Source organism: Pseudopipra pipra, chromosome 9 (assembly GCF_036250125.1).
Source record: "Pseudopipra pipra isolate bDixPip1 chromosome 9, bDixPip1.hap1, whole genome shotgun sequence".
Lineage (NCBI taxonomy): Eukaryota > Metazoa > Chordata > Aves > Passeriformes > Pipridae > Pseudopipra > Pseudopipra pipra.
Window position 1 is genome coordinate 6466999 of NC_087557.1, and position 21324 is coordinate 6488322.

The 21324-nt window shown below is 46.3% G+C and overlaps 2 protein-coding genes and 1 long non-coding RNA gene across 4 annotated transcripts in view; all 3 read left to right on the forward strand.

Moving 5' to 3' along the window:
- The window catches only part of SUCO (SUN domain containing ossification factor), a 38066-nt gene extending 36084 nt beyond the window's left edge, over positions 1-1982 (forward strand). For both annotated transcript variants that reach the window (XM_064664345.1, XM_064664346.1), the window contains one exon: positions 41-1982. In XM_064664345.1, coding sequence (XP_064520415.1) covers positions 41-487 — 447 coding nt within the window. In that variant the 3' untranslated portion in view covers positions 488-1982. The remainder of the gene's footprint in view (positions 1-40) is intronic.
- A 118-nt stretch (positions 1983-2100) lies between these two features.
- Positions 2101-13926, forward strand: FASLG (Fas ligand). The gene is made up of 6 exons (XM_064664347.1): positions 2101-2816; positions 9337-9425; positions 9886-10277; positions 10630-10675; positions 12074-12124; positions 12540-13926. The coding sequence occupies exons 1-6, from the start codon at positions 2758-2760 to the stop codon at positions 12932-12934; spliced, it is 1032 nt and encodes a 343-aa protein (XP_064520417.1). The 5' UTR covers positions 2101-2757; the 3' UTR covers positions 12935-13926.
- Positions 13927-17466: 3540 nt separating this feature from the next.
- On the forward strand, positions 17467-21309 carry LOC135418765 (uncharacterized). The gene is made up of 2 exons (XR_010432650.1): positions 17467-18188; positions 18917-21309. It is a non-coding gene; the product is annotated as an uncharacterized LOC135418765 (long non-coding RNA).
- The last annotated feature ends 15 nt before the right edge of the window (positions 21310-21324 follow it).

Sequence of the window (21324 nt, forward strand, 5' to 3'; positions counted from 1 at the left end):
CCAGAGCCTCACTGTTTCTTTTTTTCACTTGTGATTTCAGAAAAAGCGTTGCAAATACAAAAGTGAAAAGCCAGAGACTGTTAAGCCGACAACAGAGCCTGTGCATCCCATAGCCAATGGGGAAATCAAAGGAAGGAAGCCCTTCACAAACCAGAGGGACTTCTCTAACATTGGGGAAGTTTATCACTCTTCATATAAGGGCCCCCCATCCGAAGGAAGCTCCGAAACATCATCACAGTCTGAGGAGTCTTATTTTTGTGGCATTTCAGCGTGTACGAGTCTGTGCAATGGACAGACCCAAAAGACAAAAACTGAGAAGAGGGCTATAAAGCGAAGACGGTCTAAAGTTTCAGACCAAGGGAAGCTCATAAAAACTCTGATACAGACTAAGTCGGGGTCAATGCCAAGCCTGCATGACATAATCAAAGGAAACAAAGATATAACAGTGGGAACACTTGGTGTCACGACAGTGTCTGGACACATCTAAAACTAGCTGAACTTCTCAAACAGGAGAGTGTTTGTTCGTTTGAGAACAGTCTGTGGTATTCTGTGGGAGGATAGTGGGAGACAAAGAGCTCAACCAATTGGAAAGTATTCAGAAATTTGGTTTCTGCCTTTTTAAAATAGATGGGATTGTGTCAATCTTGGCTATAAGCTGCAGCTTTACAAGGCTGATAATTTCCTATGAGAACAGCTTGGGGGGAGGGAGGGCAGGGTTCATTTTATAAAGGTTTTTTTTCACAGTTCCTGGGACAGAGATTTTTTGAAACCCAGTTTGTTGGGTGGAATAGGGATAAAAGCCTAATCCTCTTCCTTTAGCTTTGTTCCTATTTCTTGCACCTTCCCATATTTATGTGCCTTTTGTCTATTTATAATGCCACTGGAAGAGGGGAGATACAATTGTTTGTCATTTGATTTATTTTGTAATTTCTCTAGCTTTTTTTGAAGATGCAACACTACAGTGCTGTAAAGGGACATGTGTTGGCCTTCAGCTGGACTCGGTAATGTGGACTGGATACTGTAAAAATACCAATAGATGGACTTGCCTGACTAGATTCTGGTTTTGCAAACTCTGAGGAAAATATGTCACCAGGGTTGGTAACTCTGTCTATTTGCACCTTGAGTCACAAATGTGAGCTGTAGTCTGTGCAAAATCAGTGACGGTGGCTCTCCAGGATTTCCCCTGTGCAGTGGAACCTGAGGCTGATGAATGCATTTGTCATCTCAATGGCCTGCTGCAGTTCTCTGAAGGAAGTGGATGAAGAATGCTCACTGTTGTTGTGCTGAGTTCAGTGAGAGCTCAGCTGAAGAAGGGGAGGGTGAGCCTGGTACAGCCAGGCCATTCTCCGAGCCGGTCCGGCTGTGCTGAGTTTGCAAAGCCTTGGAGTCTGAGCAGTCGGGCTGGTTCACTGGGGGTATTTCCACAACGTTTGCTTTTGTATTGGCTAACAAATGTGCAGTGTTGGTATGGTTGGTATTTCATATTCAAGTGTTTTTTATTTTGACTGTGACTGTATATTTGGATACTATAGGATGTGTGGTTGCTAAAATGTTGTGTGATTCTGAATGAGTGGAACAAAAGGTTATTCCTTTTGACAGGTGTTACAGGTTCACGTTGTACAAAATAAGTTAACTTATTGAGCACTTTTAGTGGTACCCTTTTTAACAGATCTAATGCCTTTCCTGGGTATTGTATGTAATGTGACTTATTTAAAGACTTTGGTTTTTTTGCTGCTTTCTTGTTAGTTTTTGAATACTTTAAAGTGATGTACTTTCAGAGTTGATCTGCACAATTAGCCAGTCAGAGCACATGAACCAGACGTGTTGAACCTGAATTCAGAAGGGTGTCAAACCTGGATTAGGAAAATACATACCACCAGAGTGCAGCATCCAATGTTGTGGAACAAGAGTATGTAACTACAGAGCTGTAGTGCCATTAGAAACTGTGAATTTCCAAATAAATCTGAACACTTTGTCTTTCATTTACTGGCATTTTTCCTTTGAAAATGAAACTTGTGGCTTAAATTGTCTGAGAAGGACTGTTCTTTAATTTTCAGTCTAGGACTAGGACTGGAGTCCTTCGGCCCTAGTAAGAAGTTCATAAACTTAGCCTAGATGTGTTTGTCTATCTAAAGAAAGAAAGGAGGGAGGTGAATTCTGAAGGCCAAGCTTTGCTTTGTCTGAAAGTTCAGGAATTGTGGCCCTGTGAAACTGCTGGATAAGTTTCCAGCAGGTCAGTTCACACCTTGCCCAGGGGGATCCCTGGGCATGGTGGCTTTCTGTGAGAACAACTGCATGAAATGACCTCTTGATACTCAGAGCTAAGGTTTGTGAAAGATATAAAAGGCCCTGAAAGGAAAAGGTTAGGGAGTCATTTATTATTTCAAACCAGAGTTTATAGCTTGGTTTGCCTCTTACTGGTCCTTCCCTCCTAACTTATTTCTGTCAAGCACAGCAGCACTGTGTGCAGCCAAATGCTGAATTCACAGGCTCTTCAGCACTGATTTTTTCACTTGAGTGTCTCAAGACTCTCTGCTTCATCATAGCACTGTTACTTAAAAAGGAATTTAGTGTGGGTTTTGCTGGGGAGGGGGGGTTGGATGGGGAGAATGGCTTTTTTTTTTTTGGGGGGGGAAGGTTTGGGCTTCTTTTATTTACTCCTTTCTCTTGATATGTCACTTGTAGGAAACGGTGTACCTTCATTGCCCAGGCAACCACTGGGCTCTTCTCTTCAGTAAGAATCACCTGAAACTGGACATGTCTGAATTCTTAAAACAGCCCATCTTTACTCTCTGCTATGAACCAAAGACTGGCAGGTATATACTAGGCTGATAAATGTAGAATGAGGCTGCACATTTGTTATGACCCGCCCAGAAGAGGAGGGTAACCCAGGTTCTTGTTAATACATCCTTTGGGGTGGATTAGAATGAAACGACACTGAATAGTTGGCATTTGTAAACATATATATATATATATATATATAAATATATGTAGGGTTTATTTTAGAACAATTTTGTTTCAAAGGTAAACAAATGTGTTGCCATTTTGGGTGCCAACATCTATAGTGATGCAGCAATATTAAAGCATAGCAATATTAAGGCATAAAAATAACACTTAAGAAAATGTGTAAGGGAGAGAAAGGGAAAGAAAGGATAAGGGTCCTAAGATATATATACATGTATATAGTCACCACCCACTGGATGCAGCAATGAAACTTGGTAGTTGCAGCTTCCATGTCTGTTGGTTGAAGTGGTGGTCTTGATCCACTGGGGCTGGGGGAAGACACCCCCCACCCCACCCCCCAAACCTCAAAGATTTCAAGCTCAGGTGGTAATGCCTTGTACTTCCTCTGGGGTGGGGAGTTTTTCAGTGGATCATGTCATGGGACATGTCATGAGTCTTGGATGCTCCCCAGAGACGTCTTCACAGCAGAGCCATCATGTAAGGGAGGACACTGGCATGATAAGAAGGATTATCCTGCTTCTGCAGGATTTGCCTCTTTTCTGGCAATCCAGTTTGTAGCTTCAGGTAGGGGGTAGTTGGACCATAGCACCCACTCATCTCATCTGAAGGTCCTTTCCCAGTAGCAGTAGCACATTCAGGGAGAGGGAGGCTTTGCTGGTTGTGCAGCTGTTTCTTTTCAGTTTGCTACATGGACAAAAGTCTTTTGGTGATCTTACAGTGTTTAGGCCATTGACTATTTCAGTCTGACAATGTTGAAATTCCAAGCACATGTTCACGTTTCCAAGTTAACAGTTTCAGATGTCAAACCAAATGCCTTCTAAACCAATCCTTTAATACCCTGTGCTCTCTGTACATTTTAAGCACTGGGCATGACTTAGATCTAAGGAGTTGCTGCATTCTGTGGAAGAGTATCAGGGATAAAGCTTGTCCTGTAATGAACAGGAAAAGTGCCATGGGAATAACACATCTGAAGGAACCTACAGAGCCGATTGTGCTTTTGCAGAGTCGAGTGTGTGTGCTTTGGCAGGGGATTGGAGATTGAACCACAGCTTCCACCTTCTGCTGACTTCCCGCTTTTAAGTATCTGTAACCACTGTTTTAAAAAAGGACTCTCAATATCATGTTCTTACTGCTGAATGTTGTCCTTTCATGTGGGCTCTTGAGTAATTTTTTACTTTCGGTTGTATTAATGTCATGCAATCTAGCTTTCAAAATCTGATTCTTTGGTGGAATCAGGTCTCTTTATAATCTTTATATAGGGAATAATAGTTTCTAATGAAGACAGTCTTTAAATCTGAATGAATTCCTCTGGTGATGTGGATACTTAAATAGGGGAGGGGCTAGTCCATCTCGTGATATTACATACTGAGATTGGACAGCTGCTCATGTAAAATACTAAAAAGCCAGTGTGTGTGTGCTGAGTGAGGATGGTGTCCTTCAGACCTTGGGCAGGTCTGGAGCCCATGGTCAAAAAATACCTACAGAATGCAGAGGTTTCCTCAGGGGGATGGATAATCACGAACATACACCTTGTGGAAGTGAATTACCAGCTATGGTTGCCAGAAGAAGGCATTTAGGTTATATACATTAAGTATCAAGAGAGGAAAACCAATATTTTTTAAATATGGAAACTCTATTGGTTGGTTGGTGTTGTAAGTAGAGAACTCAAGTCTAAGGTGTCTCTGTGTGGCTTCTGCTTCTGCCAAGTTACAGCACGAGATGAAGCAAGATGGAACAGCTTAGCATGCTTTGCTTAATGGGGTACAAACATGTTCCACTTGATCTGGAACAATTAAAGTGTAGAGCCCTGACCACAAACTGCTGTGAGCAGGCACCGGGTGGCTCATCTGGAAACCCGAAGTGTCAAACAGCACTGGGTGCTGCGGGAGACATTGCTGTGGTTTGTGAGAGCTCAGAGATAATCTATGTCCCCAGGGCTTGTCTAGAGAAAATGCTTTAGTTTAGGAAAGGGTGCTGAAATGAATCTTTCTTACTTATTCCCTTCTCTAATTTAAGGATAGTAATTTTGAAGGAAGGTTTCAAGGAGCTTCCTGCTGCCTTGCTGCTGTCTCGCATTGGACACGTGGCCTGGGAGCTGCAACTGGTCTCACCTGTGCTACTTTCCAGTGGCATCACTCAGTAACTCCCACATCACCAGTACAACTTTTGGTAGGGAATAGAGAGGAAATTAGTTCTGCACTTTGTGGACCTGGAGATGGAAAATGTTTGCCACCCTGAGGCTTGTTTTTCCTTTGTTAGATGTGGTCAGAGCCTACATCCAGCTGCCAGGCCCTCCACAAACTTGCAGCAAACAAGAATCTCTGTCCATTTCTTTTCTCCCAGAAAAATAACTTAAAGCAGGTAATGAAACTTCTGTTAGTCATAATTTGACACAGTTACTGCTGGAACATCAAGGTTGTATAGACTGCTCATGAAACCACCTGTAGCTCAAAGTTAAATCCCAGGAAAGTCAGCTGAAGGTCCCTCGGGGTTTTGGGAAGTCAGCTGATATCTGTGCTGTGTAATGAGATGGGCACACCTGCTGCTGGGCTCTGTCACGAAAACAATGCTGGAGGACCTGAATTTGCTGAGTGACCTGGAGCTGAGGTGTGATCCTGGTGGACTCAGTGAAGATCTCAATGTAGATCTTGGGGGATTTTGTTGGTTTTTTTGTTGTTGCTGGTTGGCTGGTTTGGGGTTTTTTGTTTGTTTTTTTTATGGGCTGAGGCTGCTCCCAAGAAAACAAAATTGTCAAATACCAACTAGGCCACATTGGCCAGCAGAGCCAGCTGGTGTTTTTCAGGGCAAAGGCTGACATTGTGCTGAGAACCTGGAGCAGGGCACAGACCCTACTGAAGAGCTTGTGAATGCAGTTCTCAGCTGTCACTGGGGAGGAGACGGGAAATCAGCATCTGCACGTTCTCCTTGGTCTTCCTCACAACCTCTAAGTGACCACAGCACCTCATTACATTTTCTCCCATAACTAAGCTATTGTATCATATGAAACGACCTGCTTCTGTTTCTCAGAATAGAGCCCGTTACCTCATAACCACTATACCTCATTTCCTTGTTCAAAAGAAACGAAAGCAGCAGAGTAATATTTTAATTATTCCTCTTTTTCTCAGTTGCTTTGGCTCCTTGGATTCTCTCCCACCTCAGGACAGAGCCCTGTACCTCTTTTGCTGAATTCAGGGCTGCTGTCTGCTTGTTGGGATCACGGTGAAGGAGAGGACAAAGTCCCTTGCTCACTGGAAGAGGGACATATTAAGCACTGCAACACCAGTCCTGAGCTGTTAGCAGTGGATTTTGAAACCTGCTCAAGTGTAAGTATCCGAATGTCCCCCCTATGAGCCGTTGGCACCAAGACATGGCTTTACATGTGCTGTAAATGCTTCTAGCAAGGAGAGCAGTCACTGAGGAAATGAAAAGTGTCGCCCTCATCTGGGAAACCAAACTGTTAAAAAAGCATGTAATAAAGAAACGACCCGAAGACGTCAGCACCAGCTGCAAAGGCTGAGTTCAAATGTCTTCCATGCCTCTCCAAGGCTTCAGTAGATGAAGATCCTCTCCCTTTGGAGGCAGCTCTTACAAGCATCCATGCTAATGTTCAGTCAAAAATCCATGTCCTTTTTTTTTTTTTTTTTGTTGGAACTCCTTCAGCTGTGGCTCTCTGGGAAGGTTTTTATTCTGTGAGATTCAAGAGCACTCTGCTGTTGGAAATTGTCCCTGTTTGTACAGGTTTTCCACACACTGTCCATCCCTCCCTGCCAATCTGCTCTTCAATGCACAGAGTTGAATCCCTTTGCTGTCCAACAGTTACTGAAACTTCTTCCAGAACCTCTCCAAAGTTAAACATAGACTTGGAAGTGGGTTCCAGGACTGTCTGTAGCTGTCTGATGCTGTATGTGAGCTCTCATGAGGGAACTTATGGGAACCCGTGGGCTTTCCCTACTGGGAGCTCATGTCCATCTGAGGAGCCTCAGTTTCAGAATTGTTTTCTTTCTAATATGATATTTTCTACCTAAAGAGCTTGATTTGAGGTCTTTGTTTCTAGACTTTTCTTCTGACACAATTCCCTGTCCTCATGGTTTTGAATACTGTTTTTTGAATGCGAATGAGTCTCAACTTCCTCAGTTCTTGGGTGTAATTTAGGCAGGCCTGTGGGCTTTCAGGAGTTGCTTTTTGGCATTTCCACTAGTCATTAGCGTAATAGGAAACATTTATTAATCGCTTTCAGACAGACTCTGTCCAAAACATGATGAGAGCCTCTCCTACACAGAGGTTCACACTTAAGTTGGTTTTGTTTTATCTTCTGTCAAGTGTTAGATCTGGATCATTGTTCAAGTCCTGCTTTCTTTGGGATATTTCAAGCAAGTCATCCCTTTGTCCCTAAATCTGCTGATACAAACTTGTAGCTGCTGGCTGATTGTCTGCTGTCAATATAAACTTTAGTACAGTTATGTGTATTGTTACTAAAAGCTCCCATGTCTCCTCTGGGAATGAAGTGGGGATGGAGAGTGTTCTTCTGAGCAAATCCTTTTCTTCAGTCTGTATCATGGTTTTCGTTGCTTTGGCAGAGAGGGACAATTCTCTGATAAAGCCCCTGGAAGGTGTTTCCCTTTGAAAATACTCTTTTCTGTTCAAATGACATAATAAGGCTGCTGGAAACAGAGAATGCATCTTGCAGACGCTGAAGAGGGGGATAGGGAGGCAGATGGAAAAATCTGATACCCTTTTTGTCCTTATGCCCTCCTTTCCTACCTAGCTGTCCTTGTCCCGTATTTTAGGAGGGCTTAACCTTGTCTAAATCAATGCCAACTGCTCTGTGACTCTGTCATCTTGGTGATATCTGAAGCTGGTGATAGGGAAAACAGTGTGACAGCAGCACCAGCACAGTACGTGTGGAAGGGAGAGGTCCCTGAAAGAACGTTGTGCACCAAACAGTCCTTTGATGGTAAAATATCTGTGAGCATTGGCTTGCCATGACGTGGTATCAGCAGGCTCTTGACTGGAGCATTAAAAAGCAAAGATGCAGCTGAAATGGCTTTAGCTGATTTCATTGTCTGTCCCTCTCACCCACCTACTAAAAAAGGCATCTCTGTGAAAATAGGAAGCAGTGGGTGAGAAATAAGAGCCCTTCTGACGTTTAAAGGAGACTGCTACTGTGCCCTCAATCCCACTGGGATAAGATGTTGGCATTAAACACGGTGTCAGGGAAAAACTTGGGAATGGATCATCTCCAGGCAAAGCCGCTGTGTGACACTCTCTTATAATGGTCATGAGAGTGGATGGGGACCTGTTCTTGGGCTGGCTGGGGAATGCTGCTCTGGGGGGCTGAGGGAGGGTAGGCATAACCCAGCTTGAACTGTTGGAGTTGGATTTATGTTGCTTTGTGTCTTTTGTGTCAGAAACGTAGAAGTGCAAGGAAGAGCCAGTTGGGGTTGTTGAAACCTCTTTTGCTGCACATTGCTGCTGCAGCAAAGGGCTGTGGTGAACATCTTCAAAAAGCAGTGGTGGTGCAGGCATGGCTTTGACAGCACATTTGATTTATTGGTGTGGTTGGAGGCAGAGCTGAGCCCTCGTTTTGGAGAAACAAGTGTACATACATTATTCAAGTGTGCTCTTCTCAGATCCCAGTTTTGATGTTCAAGATCAAAGCCTGTGTGTTGGGATCACTTCCTTCAGCCACAAATCTCCAGTTTGTTCTTGTATCAAACATTTTAGTTTTTTAACACTACTATACAAATACACACTTCTGTAAAATGCCAGAACAAACTGTTTATAATCACTTGTGTGCACCTGTAAATCTTCAGGAAAATCTCATTGTCACCACTCAGAAATCTGCGGTCAATGAGGAATGGAAATGTCCCTGTCTCTCTTCATTAGGATTTTGTAATGAGCTCTTTTAAGTGCTGGTCCTTGCAGCATAGCCTGGATTCTGGATGATTTCTTGAAAGGCAAGAGAAATTCTACTAAGATGAGTGGCACTGTGTCTGCCCCTGGCTTTAGTCACGAGATACCCAGCCAGGTTCGATCCTGCTGCAGTGCTCAGCACTGACCTGGAGAGATGATGAAAAAGCCCTTCCCTCTGTGAGGCTTCTTCAGGTTAGAAGAGGACTGTGGGATTGGAGATAGTATTTGCAAAGGCATGAGGGGCAGCAGAAGCTGTCAGAAGAGCCTGCTTGTGCCCCAAGGCACTGTGTGTTCCCCACATTACAGCAGTCCCCTGGTTCAGCCTGGCTGGTGCCCTGGTGGATCAGTGGGGGTGAGGGCAGCCCACCGAGCTCTGCTTGGGCTGGTAATGCTGGGGCTGTTTGGGCTGCAGCACTCACTGTGTCCTCCTCTTCTGACATAGATTGGTTTTTATTACAGTGGGATGGTGTCTGTGACCATGTTCTGTGACTCAGGATCCATGCCCTGCAAAGCAGCCAAGGAAAAGGCCGGATGCAAAATGGACAGTGGTAAGGAATTTGTCCTGTGTGAAATGAAGGGACTCCCCAGCACTGACAGCTGCACTTGGCATTGGTTCCTCATCCTTCTGCTGAGGGCAGAAGTCATCAGCTCTATCTCTGCCCTCTGCCAGAGGTTTTGTCGTTCCCTTTGCACCGCTTGTGGTCTAGGACAGCTCAGCGGAAATGCAGCTGCCTCTATCTGAGTGGGCTGCTGGAAAGAGTGGCTGGTGGTGGGTATGAGCTATCACTCAGCCCCGGACTGGCAGCGCAGCCCTCGTACCTCCAGCCCGTGGCTGCGGGAGCGCGTTCGGCTCCCGAGCCCCGCGGGCTGGTCCCGCTGCCTGGCGGGGGAGGAGCAGGTTCGTGTCCCGAGCCTGCAGCCGAGGGCGGAAGCTCTTTGGGGTTTGCTGTCGGTCCTTGAGGCTTTCAGAGAGTCGCAGCATCTGAGCAGGGTGTTCACCGGATGCAGGGATGCAGGCGTACAAAGGCAGAGCTGGGTGCTCCCCCAGGGCTCAGGCTGGGACAACCCCGGCAGTTTTTGGCTGCCATATGGAGGACCACACCAAGCGTGTCCAGCCCATCCCGCTCCCGGCCATGCAGCAGAACTTGAACTACGGGTACCCCCAGATTTTTTGGGTGGATGGCTGTGCTGAAGCAAGTACTTCCTGCCCCTCGGCACCCCCTGTTGCTCCTTTCCCACCACCGGTACCGGACCGGAGGAAAAAGCCAGGGAAAAACAGGGAAAGGAGGGGCTTCGACTTCCTGGTGATCTACTTGCTGCTCCTGCTGGCCTTCGCTGGAATGGGGCTGAGCATGTTTCGAATTTTTCACCTGGAGAAGGAACTGGCTGAACTCAGAGAGGTGAGGTTTGCCTGGCTGGTCACACGTCCCTGGGGAAAGAGGGAAAAGGAAAAACTTGAAATTGTGTCTGAAATGCTCAGGTGGCACAAAGCTCCCCAAGGGACAGGATGGTGCTACTTCAGTGTCTGCCGTGACAGAGTATGTGAGGTTGCTTATTACTGTGAGGGACTGCTCGGTTGGTGATTGATGTATCTGGATGTGTTCGTGTTCCTGAGTGCTGTGAGGTCTCTCCCTGTATATTTCTTAGCACTTTGCAGCTCCCAGTGAGCACCCAGAATTTGCCACTGTTAAAGACAGTCTTTGACTGCTTATGCTCTCATTCTAAGACAGTGTCATTCTTCTCTTTCGACAGTCTGCCAGCGCTGAACACATCCCTCCAGCTCTGGAGAAACTCATAGGTGAGTGGATGTGCTTGGAGGAAGAACTCCTGTGCTAGCAGGTGTGAGTGTTCCTGTCAAACTCTTTCCTCATCAGGGGTCACAGCTTGATGCTCTGAGAGTGCTGATTTCTCTTGCTTGGCTGGACAAAGAGCTTTATCTCAGGGCTGTGAGGATGTGGTCCTGCAACCTCCCCACTGGACTGCTCAGAGGTGTCAGCCACAGGTTCCTGGGACAGTGTGACAGATCCTGGGGCCTCCCATTCCCAGTGTGACAATGGTACTAAGAGTACTCTGCTGTGAAAGGGAGAATCTGGCTGCCCTGACACAGAGCAACAACATGAGTGAAGGAGGAGAAAGGAAATGGGCACTGGACGTGTTACTTCTTTCTCTCCTTACTCTTAGAAGATTCTGGGAGGAAGAGGAGGGGTCTGTTTTCTTTGGAGTGAGGAATTAACTCCCACCCTTGAAAGCACACCTTAATTTTTTCCTAAATTCTTTTGGTACAAAGCTAGTTGAGAAATGTTTGATTATATGTAGAGAGTTTTTCTCTTAGAAATGTAATTTCAGTGAAATTGAAACTTTCCACAAGAACCTGACAATCTTTCTAGATTTCACTTAGGAAAAAAAGGAGTTTCAATTTCAATGGAACAATTTAAAAATCATATTTTGAACTTCCAAACTATTATTTTTTCATTTGCATTCCATGCTAATGAGGATATCCTTCTTAATGATGGCCAAGTCTTAAAGAGCTTTTCAGCTCTCTTGACAATTTTTGCTAGATTTGAAAGATTTTATTTTATTTTCTCCCTTTGAGGATTTTGGTTAGTAGAAAAGTTAATTTCTTTCCAAATTTGTTCTGATACCGAATGCAAACAAATTTGGAAATAGCAAAATTCTCTGGAAAGGGCAGTCCTGATTCCCATCAACTCCCATATCAATAAATTTTCCACTTAAGGGAAAGAGGAACTATTTTAACTGGATGCTCAATGCTGTGATCAAAATCTTCTTTAGCAGAAGCCAAACAAAAGTAGTAACTCTGAATTTCTTGAGGGGATGAATAAATAAATAGAAACAGGGAAATAGTGTAAAGAAGAAAAGGGAGAGGATAGAAAAATTTAATTGGCTTGAGGAAAGAATAGGCTGCTTCTAAAATTAGAGGACACGAAGCAGATGCTGATAAGAAGGGAAGGATGAAGTGGGCGGGATCCACATACTGAGTTGGTGTAACTGGCCTACCTGTCCAAGGGAAGCCAAGGCCCCCAGGAAAGGCAGAGTTTTCCCAGCTGTGTTCTGTCTCCCTGAGGACAGGGTCTGCCTGGCCAGAGGGGTGGTTTGCAGGGTCTCAAGTGACAGCTTTGTGGCTGGCTCCCTCCTGCTCTCTGGGCACATGGCTAATGTCTTCTCTATTTCTCTGCAGGGCAGAAGGAGTCAATGAAAAAAGAAGAAAGAAAGGCAGCACACTTAACAGGTATGTGCTGAGGGACCCGGAGGATTCGGGAGCAGGGATAGAACAGATACGACTGGAGTGAGAGGGTGTCATGGTTGTAGTTGTGAGGAGCCCACCTCACACAGACCTTCCTATTTTCCTTGGAAAATGTGTGCTCTGACAGTGGAAAGTTGCTCCACAGATAAAACCTCCCCTTATTCAGACTTCTCAGCGAGACCTGTTTTTGGCTTGCCTCTGGGGTGTGTGGGGCAGAAGCTGTCACAAGGGGCTGGTGTTGATGAGGTGCCAGGTCAGGTGGGCTGCAGTCAAGGGCTTGGAGAATGGTAGGCTTGTGATGTGGGGTGTGACTTGAGGGGGAAAAAAAAGGAAAAAAACCCCACACAACTGTTGTACTTTACCACCCCTTTTTTTTTTTCCTTCTTGATTCGCCTTCCAGGGAGCCCATCCCAGCAGGGCCTCCCTCTAGAGTGGGAGCCCATCTCTGGCCATGCCTACACCAGTGACATTCAGTACCGTGACCGGGGGCTTGTCATCAATGAGACTGGGCTGTACTTCGTGTACTCCAACGTGCTGTTCCGGGGCAATGTCTGCGACAGCCAGGTGCTCACACACATTGTCTACAAGAGAAACCCGAGCTCCCCGGGCAGCTATGTGCTGATGGAGGACAAAGGCATCAACTACTGCACGGGTCACAGGACGTGGGCCCGGAAAAGCAACCTGGGGGCTCTATTCAGTCTCAGGAAGATGGACAGTGTGCACGTCAACGTCTCCAAAATCGCTCTGGTTAATTTTGAGGAATCCAAGACTTTCTTCGGCTTGTTTAAGCTTTGAAATGGAGTGTGGCCAGCAGCCCCTCCTCACACACACACTAGGGTGTGAGGGCTGCCTGAGTGCAGTGGCCAAACCAGGGTCACACACCACAAAACTCACCAAGAAACCATGTTTTGGCCTTCAGTGTGAAAGAGTTCAAGCCACTGGCAAAGGCTTGAAAGCAGACACCTGGGAAGCACCAGAGCTGTATTGTGTCAACCTGAAGAGAACTGGACATGTTCTCCTTACAAAGAAACCCCCAACAAACTCAAAATGTGATGTGCTGAAGACCCCATTGAAACTCACTACTCGCTACATGAGAAGAGGCTGGGGCCTGTGCCTTACATGGTGTCATGGCCCTGGTGAGCTTGGGCCAGCAGAGACAGCTGGTGGGCATTATGGAGGTCCCTTGAGCCAGGACTGCAAGTGCCTGGGTTGTGCCATGCTGCAGGGAGTGGTGTGGGAATGAGTAGTGCCAACAACTGCTCACCCTGGGCCATGGCTGCCCACCCTGCCTGGGCACAGGGCTCTGTGCTTGCTGTCCGACAGGCACCTGCCTGCAAGCTGGGGCTGTTACAGCTGGTATGTTCATTTTGTGTTTGGTTATTGAACTGTTCCCATCCCAGAAAATGCTCCTCAACCCCTTTATTTAACTCATCCCGACTGTCTTGCAAGGAACATGCTAGAAGCAATGGTGGCATGAGGGGAGTCCTGACCCTGGAGTGGAACCATGACCACACTGTGAGGGTGGGGCTGGTGAGGAGGCCATGTGCTGACAGGATCTGAACAGCAGGGCAGTGAGGCTTAAGGTGAAAGCAGCATTTCCACCCCCCCTCCTGCCCTTTCAATATGTGAGGATCCTCTGTGGAGAGCTGGTCTGCCACCCCTTTCATGATGCATGTGGTGACATGCTGGCATCTATCCATGGCATGGCTTCAGCTGGCCCCCTTGTCATGAGATGTTGTCTCCTGAGCAAAACACAGATGGTAAATAAAGATATATTTTTCTAGTAAGTGACACTGTCCTCTCCTCATTTGGTGCAACAGGTTTCTGCAATGGCCAAAACACTGAAGGCCTCTGTGATCAGGGTCCAGCACCTTGTTCCTTCTCCAGCAGCATGGCAGAAATCTGGGAGCCTTATCCCACTTCACTGCCTGCTTGGCACTGCACAGGATCCCTTCCATAGAGCTTTGGGGCTCCAGCATGCAAACATCAGTATTTGGGGTTTGGGGAGGTGTGATGTGGGCAGCACAGACCAAACAGCCCAAGCCCACTTGAACCATCAGGCAGGGCCTGATTTCAAAACACAGGCTTGAGCTTGAGTGGAGCCAGACGCTTTTTGCTGAGCAGAAGCACTGCTGTCCCCAAAGACACCGTGGTCCTCTGTGTGACTTCTCACAGGGCAGTCTGAAGGACAAGGAAAGGAAGTGGTGTAAAAAGAAAAAGCCTATTTGCTCACTCTGGTGTCTGGTCAGTGCAGTTCTATCCCCGGAGTTGTCTGTCGCGCTACCACCAGGCAGGACCCAAAGGCTGCAGCTGTGTTGCATCATCACTTTTGCCTGTGGTTGTGCCTTCTTGCAGCTCTGATGTCGGTCTGCTCTTCAGCAGTCTGCAGCATTTATTTACTTTTCCTCCGTGCTGCTCTCAGCTTGGTGGTGTGTGGCCTGTGGTTTGCTGTTTCTTGCTTCAGGTAAGACTATTTCTTGGAAATTTGTCAGTGATCTGGCTACTGGTGTGTCCAGTATGAAGGGAACACTGCACCTCTGCTCACACACCCGGTGCTGCACTCAGATGGTTCCACTGCATTTCTCAGGATGGAACATACATCAAACAGATGAAGTTTAGGGACCTTTTGTCTTGACTGACTCTTTTTTACTACCCCACCCCGCTAATATCAGAGGGGCAAAACACATAGTGCAGATATGGAGATGCTGGATCCAGACCCTGCCGTCCTCTTCCCATTGCTGTTTGAGCTGTGTTGCTCTCCTAGTGGTGAGACATCCAAATGGGGAGTGGGAATCCGTATGTACTCCTGCCTGCAAGCTTTTCAGCTGTTTCTGTAGCAAAACTAGCTGAGCACATCACATGCTTCCAACAGCTTGGAGAAAGGCAGAGTATTCTGTGCACAGAGGAAGTCTTACTGAGGTTATGCTCTCTGCTAGTGTGGTGTTGGAAGGGTTGGAAAGCTCCTAAAGGCTTCTCTCAGTCAGCACCTGGTAATTCATCCAGACTGTGACTGTAGCTGCCTCTGGGGCAGGATGCAGCGGTTGCTATTGCTGCACGTCATGAGAGGACAGGCATCTTTGTCTTTTTATCTGAAATGTTAAAGGCAATGGAGACCTGCATGTTTCAGAAACAGTGGCACAGTGGAGTGGACAGCCTTGTTACATGTGAGTAGTGCTGAGGTCTCCTGAGGTGGACAGAGCTGGCTTATCCCTGCAGGATAAAGCTCAGTGCTGCTAGGTTTGCTCCCGAATCAGAGAGCAGCTGTGACTGTGCAAAGTCAGCAGCACAGATGCCAGTAAGACATGTGTTTCTGCTTTGTGATCCCTTCCTCAAATATCCTTCTAAACTGCTCACAGCAAATCCACTGCTTAGCTTGTGGGCTGTGGCTAAAGATTCCAAGTAAGATCGTGACAGGATTATGCAATTTCAAACAGCACAGACTCAGTTCCTAGGCTGCTTTTGCCACAACGGCTTTATTAAAGTCATCTGTTTATCTAGCTAATGAGCTGTTCATTTAGTGAAATTAATGCCTATTGTTACCATTAAATACTAATGAATATTTAATGCTGACATTGGGCTCTGTCAAGCTGAGAGAATTGGGGTTATTCAGCCTGGAGAACAGAAGTCTCCAGGGGGACCTTAGAGCTCATTCCAGTGCCTAAAGGGGCTCCCAGAGAGCTGAAGAGGGACTTGTGACAAGGGCATGGCATGAAAGAACAAGAGGGAATGACTTTACACTGATAGGGGGCAGGGTTAGATTGGATATTAGGAAGAAATTCTTTACTATGAGGTTGGTGAGGCACTGGCACACATTGCCCAGAGAAGCTGTGGCTGTCCCATCCCTGAAAGTGTTCAAGGCCAGGTTGGATGGGGCTTGGAGCAACCTGGGATAGTGCAAGGTGTTCACAAACAGCTCTCATGGGCAGCTGAACCCTTCCCAGGTGATGGCTGTGTGTTTGGATGTGCAGCTGGCCAACTCAGGGCTCTGCACAGCAAGCACTTGTGCTGCTATGCGGCCGAGCGCAGTGAGGTGCTTGATAGAGATATGGCTCCTTTTGTGGTTGATGCCTATCAGATGCTGCACCCTGTTTGCCTGCCTTGGTGGAGGAAAAGGGAGAGCAGGATGCCAGTGTCTTGAAAACCTTGTGCAGGCTCAGTGCATGCAGTAAACAAGATGAGAGAAGGGGCTGCATTATAGAAAGGACTGTATGGGTTGGGTCATTGCTGCTTCTACAGCAGAAGTGCGGTGGAAGCAAACAAAATCCTGGTCAGAGAGGAGAAATATTCCCTGGACAGCTCTGACCAGCATCCCTCATCCATGTATCCTGACTCTTTACCAGTCTGTGGTTACTCATGATGGGGAGGAAGGTGACTGGTGCACAGTGAAGGTAAAGCAAAAGGAACAGTTGCTGATCTCCAGCTCTTGGCTCAGAAACCTCAGAGCTTAGATGGTGAGCTGGAACTGTCACTGGTGAGAGGTGTTATGTATAACTGTTTCTGTAGCCCTCCTAGGGAGAAGAATATGAGTAAGAATGGAAGAATTGATATATCTGAAGACACTCAAATTCTGTGAGTTCAGGCAGTAACCTGTTGGATCTGACAAATTCTAGTGGTTTTTTGCAGGTTGAATATTGTTTTCCTTTTTTTTTTTTTCCTCCTTCATTTACCTGAAGCCAGACTTGGGCTCTCTAAGTTTCTGTTACAATGTTTTGTGGAGTCACCTCTTTCAGCTCAAGGAGCTGTACAGATTCTGGCAAATTTTTACCAGGTTGTGAAGAAGCATTGTCTAGTGGTTAGAGAGAGGAGAAAAAGGAAGAGATATAGACTTAGATATTGTTATTATTCTCCTAGTGGTCTGGCATGGCTATATTACATCATCATTACAAAAGTGTAATTTTAGGCACCTAGGTGAGGTTCAACGCAAAAGAGAGCATGAGATGAGTAAAGAGAGAAGAAATTTTGCTGCAAGGTGAGGCAAGTTGCATGTGAATTTCTTGTTGATTTTAATTATTAAAAAAAAAAAGAAGACTAAAAGCTTGACAACTTGTTGCTGATTCATCTCTTGGTGTAATGCAGAGAGTCAAATGTTCCATTCCTTGCACATAACCTGTTACAGGAGATGTGGGACTTTAGTCTGGGGTGGAGGAGTTGGCTGGCAGTGACGGCAGGGGTGTCTCCTGCCAGGCAGAGCTGTGAAGACATGCTGAGCTCCCCAGCCCCTGCCTGTGGTGAGACCAGCAGTGCTGCTTTAGGATCATACTGGTGGGCGCTGGCCTGGCTGGTTACCCCTGCCAAGACATCAGCAGGCACATGAACAGGCACACAGGTTTCTGTTGTAAAGACTCACTTGTTTTGAAAATCAGCTTCTCGTTCCTCTGGGTAGCAAAGAGACTAAAACTCTAGCTGGAATAACAAAACCCAATGTGCTTTCCTCTGTCTCAATTGCTTCCCCATTCCTCAGCATGCTCTCTATTACTCAGCTCTCTCCTCCCTTACAAACCATCACAGAGGTTTCACATCTCTCTCTCTTTCCCCCGTGCTTCATAACCAGTTTCCTTCAACAGTAATTGAAAAAGTCTCCTGTCCATTTTTCTTCTGCTGTTGAGTGACTCCTTCAGTCCCCCTTTGTCAGATCATTCTTGGGGAGTGAAAGACAGCTGGTCAGCTAATTCCCTGGGACCTTCAGCTTGGAAAGCTGCACTGGCAGGGGAGTAGCTGGCCTTTTGAGCCATCTGAATAACTCAAAACTGGACTGTGTGCCCTCCTGAGCCTCATGCTGGGGATATGCATTTCTCCTGATGTTTCTCTCTCTCCTCACTAAAGTGAGGTTTATGCCAACAGACGCAAAAGATTTCAAGCAAAAAGGCATCAGAGAGGAACATTAGTGTCTCCTAATAAGGTTTCTGCATGGAGAACAGGTATCCAAGATTTAGCTTTCATTAAAGTCCTGAAAGAGAAGTCCAAACCATGGAAGATCAGAGAACATTTTGCCCAAAACTCCTCACAATCCGTAGAAATCCTGCTTGCTGGGCTGGAGGATGTGACTCAGGTAAGGCTGTTGATGGATGGAAGGGGATGGTAGTTTCTTAGTTCAGTTTGAACCATCCTCAAGTACTGTCTCCCTGCCTCAAAGTGTTTATTTCATCACCATACACATTTTATTCTGCACAAGGGGGTGTTTAGTGGCAAGACATGGTGTAACCCATCTGCCAGTCTATGCATCCTCAGAGTCACTGAACCTAAAGCCCTCCAAGCCTCAGATTAAACATGTTTCAGAGCTGGTAGGATTGCAGTGCTACAAGAGAAGTACCAGTGCTGTGCACAGGACCCCTGGAAAGGAGCAGAGCACCAACTGCACAGCTCCCTGCTGGCACCAGGTTCTTTGCAGTGGCTGTAGGTGGCACTGGGTATGGGGAGCTTCTGCCTCCAAGTACTGATTGCTCTCTCCTGTGGGACCCTACCCTGAAAGTGCTCACCAGCACTTCAGCCAAAATTGTTCTCCCCACTGCCATCCTTTGTCTTCATGCAAAGTAAGCAAAAATCCAGCCCTGTTGCTTGAAGGAGACTGGAGGATACACTGAGGGGATGAAGTAAAAGAATATGGGAATATGGTAGCAGACAGTTTCTAGGCTGCCATGCTCCAGATTGCTGTTTGGGAGTGTTGGAGCTGAATGCAGAGCATACCAGCAGCCATATAAGCCCCACTGAAGTCTTCGAAAAAAAAAAGCCTAAAATTGGCACTTGGTTAAGCAGCGCTTTCGTTTCTCTGTGTTTCAGGTCACTGCCTGTAAACCCTGCCTAGCACCCAACCTTATAGGACACCAAAGGAAAACCTGCTGATTTCACACAGTGCTCGTGGTGGGGTTATGACCAGCATTGAAAGTGGGTATGGAAATGGTGTCAGTGATGAGCCTCTCCTCTCCACCAGCCCACAGCCAGGTCTAAGCAGCACATTGAGCCCTCTGGAGAGAGAAAAAAATGTTATATGAAAGAAGGAGATGGTTTAGAGAAAAGAAATTCATGTTCATTGTCTTAAACGATTGACTCTCTAGGAACTTCACTTAGCAAGTGTTGTTTCTTTGTATAGCCTTCTTTGGAATTTTGACCTTTTTTGGTGACCAAATTGCTCTCTTTTGTTTTCTCAAAACTGTTTTCTAGTGGTTTGTACCCTCTACAAGTCTGTTACCACTGATGAACGCTTCGCTTTTGCCTTTAGGGTGTGAAAACCCTCTTGCAGAACCATTGAATCACCTATTAACAGAATGCATCACGCAGTTGGTTTGGAAATTCACTCTAACTGCTTTTTAATCACCTCATTCTTTTCTTCCGATTTCCTCCGTGGAAAAAAAAAAAAGGAAAAGAGGAAAAAAAAATGCTATACCCCCCCAACCCGCCCAGACCTACTTTTTAAAAGTGTTGTGCTATTTCCTGTGGTCTTGAAGAGCACGTTGAACACAAAAATGCGAACCTGAAGTATCTCTGTGCTCTCTTGTTGACGTCAAAGGCAGCAGGTAGGCAGAGAAACTCCATGCCGACTCCCAGGAAACCCTCAGCCTTGCAGGGAGCTGCTGGGTCAGCTGGGTAGTAAGTCTGCCAGGAATTCCTCCTTTTCCATGCTACTGTGTGGTCTCTAAAGTCCCTGCCAGGACTGTAAACATATTCTTGCCAGACATGCAGACAGAAATGCTTTTTTCCCCTCTCAGCATCCCTGTGTGCTGAACAGGGCCAGTGGTTTATGTGCCTCTCTGGGGCAAGTAAGGCTGAGCCATGTGTGATGTACTCAGGCTCTTACCTGGAATATGCTGTGGAAGAGATACTTGCTGGATATATATGCACATTTCAGTGCTTGAAATGTAAATAATACTGGGTACCTGTGGTGGGCTGACCCCAACCAGCTCCCTAGTGGCCACCCAGCCACTCTCACTCCCCCTCCTCAACAGCACAGAGGGGAGAAAATAAGTTGGAAAGGCTCACGGTTGAACAAATACAGGTAGATGAATTATCAATTATCCTCACCACCAAAACAGACTCAGTTTGAGGAAACTAATTTATTGCCAGCTGAAGGAGGTTTGGATGGTGAGAAACAAAGACAAAGCAACACCTTCCACACATCTCCACCCTTGTTTTTTCCCTTTGTGCCTTCATTTCCAGCTCCTCTAGCTGTGCAGGGACAGTGACTGAGGCATTAGAAACAGCTGTGTGTTAGAGATGTGTGGGAAGTGGAGGTAATTAATAATTAATAAGTACTATCTGTGTCTGTAGGCAGGTATTTTTACCCCTTAAATGGAGCAAGCCCACACGTAATACAACCTCCAGCCAGCCAGGGAGCAGGGAAAGCTGCCAGCACTTTAGGCAGCGCCCTTGAAATGTGTTGTGTTTACATTTGTAAGGAAATCGAATGTAATCGTATTGTAGTTGATGTAATGCTTTTATTTCCAATGTTAGCTAGTTCCCTAATATCAAGCTTAAAACCTGAAGGGCTGGAGGACTCCTGTGGGGAACATCTGTTTGTTTTGTGGGTCTGGCTGGAGCTACCTGAGCTGCTGGGGATACACTGACCCAAGTCCTTACGTGTGTGTTGGGGAAAGGATGGTGGTCTGAAGTCTGTTAAAAATTAAATTGATCAGCTAGTGGCTGGAAAGGAAAGCCTGAATAGAAACTAAGAAATGCCTCTTTTTAGTGAGAGACAGCTCAGAGCAAGGAGGGAGAATAAAAGAGAGGTAAAACAGGTTTCTCTGCAGTGCTTGGTCCTCGCAGCCTGACCTTGCCTCCAGCTACCAACACACTCTTGCTGCTACAGAGAAGTCTCTGTCACCCCAAAGACTTGCCCTTCTGCCACAGGCTCACACCATGATCCCCCTAGGACTCATTCCCTGCCCTCCCCATGAAGTCTGGCAGTGTCTGCAAGATTTCTGGACCTGGCAGACAAGTGACTTGGTGAGCAGCCAGGAAATGTGTTTGGGGGAAGGTTAGGACACAGAGGTGCCACAGTAAGTGCTGGGGAGTGGGAAATGCCCTGAATGCCTTACTTGAGACTGGAGCTGGGTAAAGATGAGTATGAGGGCTGACTGAAGGGTGGAGCTATATTAGAGCACTTCAAACTCTATTTGGATGAGCAAAGAGTGCATCCTTTCACTTCATAAGGACATTAAATTCACAGATATGGTGTCCTTTGTCTCAGAGCC